We start from the raw sequence: 8,444 nt of genomic DNA, 5'->3' as shown, positions 1-8,444 counted from the left end.
GCCTTCAGCCGCGGATCGCTGCCACCCGCCGCACTTTGCTGGGCTTGTTTGCTCGTCTCAGCTCCGGATAGAGAGGACTTCGCTTTCTCCGCACCCTGAAAGTTGCCCGAGCGCTCCCCGCGGCGAGGTGGAGGAGGAGGGCGGTGCGCCCCGCGCCTCCCCGGGCCCGAGGCCGGCGGGCCCCGGCCGGGCTCAGCGGGCGACGATGATGTGCGCCTGGGGGAGGCTCCCCCTGGCCCTGGGGCTGCTGCTGATGCTGTCGGGCGAGGCGGCGCCGCAGCCGTGCCCGGCGCAGTGCTCCTGCTCAGGGAGCACTGTGGACTGTCACGGGCTGGCGCTGCGCGGTGTCCCGAGGAACATCCCCCGCAACACTGAGCGGCTGTAAGTACCCCGAGCCGGCGGGCTTGCGGCGTCCGCGAGACAGAGGTGGCCCCGGGGGTCCCGCCGCCCTCCATGTGTGTGTATATAGCGAGGGGGTGGCGGTTCCGTCCCCTTCCTTTTCTGCCCGTTTCCTCTGTGGTGCTCGGAGTCCCGCGGCAGAAGCCCATTAGCGCCCGCCGCCCCCCGCGGAGCTCCGCGCTGACGTTCGCTGCCGGCGTTGGTGCTGTAGCCCCTTCCCCAGCCGCACAGCGCGAAGTTGCGCCTGAACTGCGGCCTTCACCCCTCCACCCCAACCTCTTTTTGAGGGTATTCGAGTGCCCTCCGCTGAGAGTGCTTTCCAGTCGTGGAAGAGCAAGCGTGTGGTCGACCCTCTCCTGTTATTTCGGAGGGGTCTAAGGCAGTGGAAGAGATGAGCACATTATTATTATTATTATTATTATTATTAACCTCTAATAACTCATCTAAACGTTGGGCTATGAACACATGTCTCAAGTGATGCATTTCACTCCGAGTGTCAGGGACGCTGATTTCTGTTGAGACTTGTGTGGTTTCTTCGCAGTGGTGTTTCGGCCCCATGTGGAACAAACACCAAAAACAGTGACTTCTTTTTCCGAACGCGTTGGGAATGAGCTGTAATTGTCAGTGTAGTTTCCATGTGATACCACTTCCTAATGGCTTACCTCAGGAATTGCAAAGTCTGGTTTTATTTGCAGTGACTGGAATGGAGGGAAGCCTATATCTTGATCTAAAATGTTATTTAAATAAAAAGAGGAAAAAAGGGGACAAACAACTCCAGAAAAGAAAGAAGTGCTGGCATACAAGCAGAGATGTCAGGGCCTTAATCCAGTTTTCCATTGCTTCTGACCATGCGTTGTGTTCTGCAGTCAGTATCGTTTCCTATGCCACATGTGAAGCGTTCAGTTTTTGTAAAATGCTGTTACCAAGTATTTACTCTACAACCGTACGACTGCTTCAAAAGCTAATGTTTGCTGCAGCAAGTGAAGCTCTCTTCTGCCTATGTAGAAATAGTGTGAAAGCTGGAAGTTGTTTAAAATGTAGAAGATTGTCCTGTTTTCAGTCATTTGTTTGGTTTTGTGATTGTCAGCCTATAACCTTAACAGATATTGTCATGTCCATAAAGGAGCTTTACTGGTTTTCTAGCTGCAATTCTAGCAGAGCAGATCTGACCTGCTCAGACAGGCTTAGGCTGTTCATTATTGCTAAAGATAAATGTATAACGGTAGGAAGAACTCACTTTGTGAGGGTCTCTGATTACAAAGTTTGAAACTACCACTGTGCAGATAAACTCTCTTTCGGTCACTTGAAGTCTGGAGCTCACACATTGTTGCAGGAATGGCTCATTAGTATCGTTCACATTTGCTAATTTAAAAAACAAAAAAACAAAAAACAAAAAAACCCCAAAAAACTTGCCCATAAAAACAAAGTAATTTAAAGAGGGGGAAAAAAATCAGAACTTCTGAATGTTTTAATTTTGCTGCTTATGAATTATTCTTCTCAGGGACCTTAATGGAAATAACATCACCAGAATCACCAAGACTGACTTTGCTGGTCTAAGGCACCTTCGAGTTCTGTAAGTTCTCTCTTTCTATAGCTGATACTTCTTGGACTGATGCTACATACAGCTCATGTTTTAAAAACTGTTAAGCTAGTTATCCTCTGGTTTATCCATCGCTTTGCAGCTATTGTGCTACTGCTTCTGAATTTACAGCCCCTCCCCCATGTCATAAACTGGTAGAAATAAGTTAGCAAATGCCTTAAATGTCATCTTGGTTATCATTCTTTAAATTTCTTCTTAAGGCTGTAAAGTGAATGAAGTTTTAATTTTTCTTGTAACTTGAAAGAGAGAGCTTAAATTTAGCAAATTTATAGTTCATGTTGAAAATGGGTACGCTGAAGTATAGGGCAATTAATTAAAGAGGAAAAAGTTATTCCTCTACTCAGTATAAAAGCAAGTCTCAGGCAATGATTATTGCTTTTCTGAAGTTCCTGGGTAAAAAGAATATATTTTAACAGTGAATTTGACCAGGGAATATTTGGAATTGGTTCTGTAAATCCTCCTGCAAGAGTTATGAAGCTTTTCCAGGACTGGGTTTGGGGGAAGGTAGGGTAACTGAGAGTGAGTTTAAAATACTGTACGATTAGCTTATTTGTTAAGGCTGTTTTATTTGAGCAAGTAGTCAAAGCCTTTTTTTTCTTCTTAAACACTGTAGTAATTCTTCATTTTTGTTAAATTACTATTATGGTGACAATTCAATTCACTGATTATTTTTTTTTTTTTAAATTTTTTTTCTGCGTGCCACAGTTTGTATTTTTGTGGTGTTCATATATGAGACTCATTTTACTTTTATACTGTTCAACTGGGATCTTTAAGTTTACTGGAGAGGATTGATATACATGCACAGCATGTATGTTTCAACATCATTTTAATGAGGGTTATTTTTTCTTTTTTCTTTTTTTTTTTTTTTTTCCTTTATGAGCCCATGCGAAGTGTGGGGTGATAACAGTCAAAAATGTTGCATTGGTTGTCACTCTAGAATAACTGTAATAGCATTTTAATGAAGATAGGGCTGTCTGTAAATGACTGCTGTTAATGCAACAAGTGGTCTTGGAGCTGTTAAAACTTATGTACAAAAATTTCTCCATTTCAGTCAGCTCATGGAGAACAAGATTAGCACTATTGAGAGAGGAGCATTCCAGGATTTAAAAGAACTGGAGAGGCTGTAAGTATTTCTAATCCTAAATGTATCAGAAAATAATTTCTTGCCAAATTCTCTTGTTAAAGCAACATGTTTAAACTTGGGGTATCCTTATTGAGACACAGAAGGAGTAAGAAATTCTCAAACAATTTGTATGGATGTTGAGGGGAAAGCTTGATAAAGCAGTCCAGATTTGAGGTGTAAACTTCAATATCTTACTGAAAATATCTTGAATGTTGTTAATGTATTTGTGTTCTAAAAAGTGTCCATGGGTACGCAGCTCCAACAGGCTATTTTTTGGGTATTGGGTGTTTCATATGATGTCTTGTTGGAAATTACTGCTTGTTGTGAAGAGTCATCTTGATAATGCAGCAATAGCTGAATTTAATGCCAGTTCTTGCATAAAGCTTTTATGAAGACTTAAGAAAAAAATATGAGCTAACTGTCTGAAATTCTGAATTGATCTTGACTTTTAAAGGTAAATAAATAAAAATGCATGCTGAAGGGAAGAGAGAATTTTGTCCAGTAAAGCTGAAATGTGGACATTGGCTTTTTTTTTTTTTTTTTGCGGCAGGATGTAAATAGAATATGAGTAAGAGGGTAGAAGAGAAGCTGGACAGGTTTGGGAATTAATTTTCTGTGTATACTTGCTGTATTTTCTCAAATGAAAACATTGTTTAAAATGCATTGTACAACTTCTCGTACAAAATGGATCTCATTAAAGTCCAGATGCTGACAGTTGAGTATAGTTTGAGCTTGGAGCTAGAAAACCCTGAGAAAGCAACTTTATTAATGTATGTTCATGTAGAACTATAGGGCTTTCATTATCAGGCATCTTAGTTGTGCTGCATTTTCATTATATCGTGCTTTTTATGCATGCCTCTGGGATCTTGTTTTCACTTGCATTCACTGGTGCCTTAACTTCAGAACAATATCTCTCCTGCACTGCAAAGCAGCACTGGCTTAAACATTTTCTTACAACAGCTATGCTCTGGATCTGTGCTTAAGACAAAAACACCCAGCTGTTATTTCTTGTAAATATAGACAAAGCTTTTCAAGAAACTTAATAATGGCTAATTTATAATTCTTTTATCTGAAATATCATGGACTTGAAATAATTGTCTTTTTTTTTTTTTTTCTTCAAATAAAATAACCTTTTGACCTCAAAATTGGAAGTGTCACTGTGCATTATAGCATTTTTTGAATGGATTACTCTGAGAATTGTGTAGTCAGATTACTTGAAGTCATATTAAAAGACTTAATGCAACATTTTTTACAATGTGTTTTAAACTTTATACTAAAGTTTACAGACTCAGTGTAGCTTTTCCTGTTGAGGAATATATTGGAATAATATGCACACATTCCTAAATTTGGTTTATGGGATGTAACAAGAAATTAAACAGTACTGTAGTTTGTATTCCCAGAGTAAGAACATATAGATGAAACATCAATAAATGTTAAAGAAGTGCACTTTAGCTGTGTGTGACTTGATACTGGGATACAAAGTAGTTGTGAAGTTTTAAAACAGTATATAGTCAACTTCACTTCTTGATTATCTTGAAAGTTCCTATTGCATAATGGCGAATACTTCAATAATAATAATAAATCTTGAGATTAGCATGTAGGTTAAAATACATCTAGTCATAAGAATTCTCGTTGAATACGAGGTTATGATAAAAATGGCAAATTGGACTTTAATAGTTAATACTTGTAAGAAGTGTTCACTTTTACTATTACATCTTTGCTTTTTTCTTCCTGATTAAATCAGTGAAATACTTTGGAAGAAATAGTATCACACATCACTGGAACATTTCTAGTTCGGAAGAAAAATTCTGATAACTGTAGCTACTGTTGTAGGTTATTTTATTTACTCTTTAGCAGGAAAACTGACTTAAGGAAGTTCAGTCTATTTTACACCCACGAAGTTAGATTCTGCTTTGTCTTCAGTATTTTCTGTCTGCTTCAGTAATTGTCAGAGAATTTTTAAATTTGCTGAAATTTAGTCAGTGTTAGGTGGGTGGGTGACTTGTAATTTGAATAAATACGCAGGATATCTTTAAGCTGCCACAGCTGTTGGCTAAGAGCAAATATTTCATATTTGTGAGGAAAAGCTGAGAAATTTCTTCTTGTTTACAACTGCCAAGCCCATCTGACGAAGGACTATTGTTATCTGACAGCCAATTCATCTCCTTGGGATTCTGAAATTCAGGAGTATTTCTCAGGGAACTTGTGGGTACTTCAAGTGTTTTCTTTTATACAATAAATAGCAAGTGCTTTAAACTGTGAGGTTTTTTTTTTTTTTTTTTTTTTTTAAGATGTAAATGCAGTGTGCTAGGCTCCTGCAAAATAATATTTAATGTAGTTCCTTCACTGTTGTAATGGAAACATGTAAGATTTTCAGTGGATCCTAATTATCTTATTCTGGAATATACGGGCTGAATTTGAAAATGTCTGTAGTTCAATACTCTTTAATATGAAGAGTAAACCTTTACAATATTTTCTCTTTGTAGAAAAAAATAAATCTTTACATGAAGTGGTGGTGCTTGCATGTTTCTTAAACTGGAATTTGAGTAACAAAATCACTTCAGTTACTCTGATTTTCAAGGAGATGCTTGGTTGATCAGTAATTTACTCATTGTAAATACCCATTTGAAGATGGCAAATTCAGGACTATTTCAGCAAAATGCTGAATAACTTCAACTCTTAAGTGCTCTGGGTCATCCAGTCCTGCTTCATTTTACAAAATTAACTCTCTTTATGAAGAAACTCAGTTTTCTTTCCAGAAGAAAACTGATCAAAACTACATATACGTCCCTTAGGTAGTTGGAAATGCTTTTCCTGTAGTTTTGTTCAGCTACAAGAGATCTGTAGCATGGTAGATATAAAACTGTGTATGCAATGCTAACAAGAATGTGTCACACCAGTGTGATTGCAGAGCTGTAATGGAAACCACAACCACAATAAACACTACTGTAACAGGTGATTGTTACGGCAACAGCACTGCTGTTATTTTCAGTTAGCAATAAATGGTCCTGTAGTAGTGCCTGCTATGTAAGGACTGGGAGAGCGTTCCAAGGGGAAAATCAGCAGCTTAATCTAGGTTTTAGATGTGTGTGGAAAACTGAGTTGCTGGGGAGACCCTAGTGGAGATGAATATGATTTTACTGTAAGTCTTTTAGTTGGATACCTCTCTGAAAAGTCTTCAGATGTGTGTACATTGCAGTGTTCCTTTAGGTATAATCCCTGGCAGCATTTTCTGAAGGCTCAGCTCTGAAGGGGTACCAACTTTGGCCCAAACCAACTTGGTGTAATAATGCTTGAGTTCTGAGTTATTAACTGTGCTCTGAATGTAGATGTCTTTACAGCCTGTATCTTGAGTGTTTGAATCGTGTCATCTGTGTTTGGTAGAACAGTCCCCTTTGAACTTGAGTATGTGTAGCTCTGATTTCAATGAATGGGACAGCTTGTACCTCCACTTTCTGAAAACTAACACCTTCATTGCTCGTGGCTTTAAAAATTATTTTTAAAGTTGTTAGCCCCAATGCCTACACCTTCTGAGGTGTTGTAGCTACTGTCAAAGTATTCCAGTGTTTTTACAAGCTATCCTCATCTGGAGTGAAGTATTTGGTTGAGGACAGCTGCTTTAGACTATGAACCAGTTCTGTTATGAGCTGCATGTCTAAAATTTCTTAGTTCTTTGTACTCCAGAATTATAGTTGTCAATGGTTTACGGGCTGGTTTGGCCCTGTTCTGTGACAGTGGGGCAGAGGGATTTTGCAGAATCCATGCCTCTGGAAAGGGGAAATGGGAGACCCCAAAATAATTAAAAACAGCAACAGTGATCTGAGGAGAAACAAACTAGTTTACTAAATATACAGAATGCAAGATAACACGCTATAATGCAATATAATTAGAATTGACGTTAATAAATCAAATGTAATGAGAGAAAGTGTCCAAAAGTGGATAGGCCTCACCATAATGCTGAGGTGAGATGCACAGTCCAGTTGAGCAGCAGGAAGGAGAACCTGACAAAGAAGAAGGGACATCAGGTGACCTTGCCAGGGGTTATATCTCCCCTCTGAATGCAGAGCCCCCTGGGGTAGGTCATTCTTCTTCTCTTCTGGGCAGGTACCTGGAACTGGAGCATTAACACTTAAACTTCCAGTGAACTACATGATGTTATGATGTAGAATACCAATAACCAAAAATTGTAAAATCATGACAACCGTACAGACAGGTATTAAGGGATAAATGCATTCTTTGCTTGTTTATGTAGCAGAGTGGTTAGCTTTTCATGGGGGGGGGGGAGGAGGGAAAAGGAGGAGGTTAGATGATAGGAATATTTATTTGTAATTTATTTGTAATTGTAAATATTTTTCTAATAAAATTGCTAACCAAATAGTTGAGACACTAGCTATGAGTTCTGTAAGGCTGTACTAAACATCCAGATAATGCCAGAATTGTAAAAGTTTACAGCAGTAGTTTGAAAATAACCATGATTTTCCTTCCTATACTTGTGAGTTGAGGTAGCAGTATGTCCCCAAAATACTAATTTGGAATCTGACTCTGCAGACGTTGACAATGTGAATGATGTTGTTTGCAAGAGTAGTCCCATTGGTAATTCCCATGTGAGATGTTACCTGTGTGACCTAAAAAGTTTCTAGGCCAAGTCCTTGTACTTTGATTAGAATTTATTTCACAAATGCCCATTTATCATCTTAGCAGTTCTAAAGAGTCACAGTGCTAATATAACACACATGTACAAAAAAAACCAACACAAAACAACAGCAAAACTCACCTGCTTCTGCAGAAAACTAGTGTAGAGGTAACATGTTATTCTAAGGTTCTTGAACAACTGTAGTCTCAAGGCTGAGCTCGTGCCCCCTGTAGGAAAACCAGCCCCTCTGAGTTTCACGGTGTGAGTCAGCTGAAATCCCGAGTTGTAGAAAAGAATGCTGTAAGGGTTGAACTTCAAGTTGATACTTGAAATAGCTTTTAAACTGAAAGCCATCTATGATGTACATTTTCATGCTTCTTACAGTGCATCACTGATGGAGAAGGACATATTTCATAGCTTAAGTACTTTGTTATAGTTCATGAATTTTTTTTTTTTTAAAAACCTTGCAATACAATTTTAAAATAACAGAACTGAGGAATTGCCTGTACTTGTTATTTACTGGGGGCCCCATCTTGATAAAAGCCTTAAAATATGTTATTAAAAGTTAATGTGAAGTGAGCATTAGCTGAGAAGTGTATGCAAGAGTATTTAAAAACTATTGAAATTCTCTTCATAATATGAATGATTTGAAACTATATCTTGTCACCAGTAATGATGAGATTGAGGAA

The 8,444-nt window shown here is 38.8% G+C and overlaps 1 protein-coding gene across 2 annotated transcripts in view; it reads left to right on the top strand.

Moving 5' to 3' along the window:
• Window positions 1–205: 205 nt before the first annotated feature.
• Window positions 206–8,444, top strand: part of SLIT2 (slit guidance ligand 2) — a gene marked incomplete at both ends in the record, with an annotated part of 250,813 nt that continues 242,574 nt past the window's right edge. For both annotated transcript variants that reach the window (XM_079534254.1, XM_079534253.1), the window contains 3 exons: window positions 206–381; window positions 1,901–1,972; window positions 3,051–3,122. In XM_079534254.1, the coding sequence (XP_079390380.1) occupies window positions 206–381; window positions 1,901–1,972; window positions 3,051–3,122 (320 nt within the window). The remainder of the gene's footprint in view (window positions 382–1,900; window positions 1,973–3,050; window positions 3,123–8,444) is intronic.

This window comes from Tetrao urogallus, assembly GCF_951394365.1.
Source record: "Tetrao urogallus genome assembly, chromosome: 4".
NCBI lineage: Eukaryota > Metazoa > Chordata > Aves > Galliformes > Phasianidae > Tetrao > Tetrao urogallus.
This window is presented reverse-complemented; position numbering and strand designations above follow the sequence as displayed.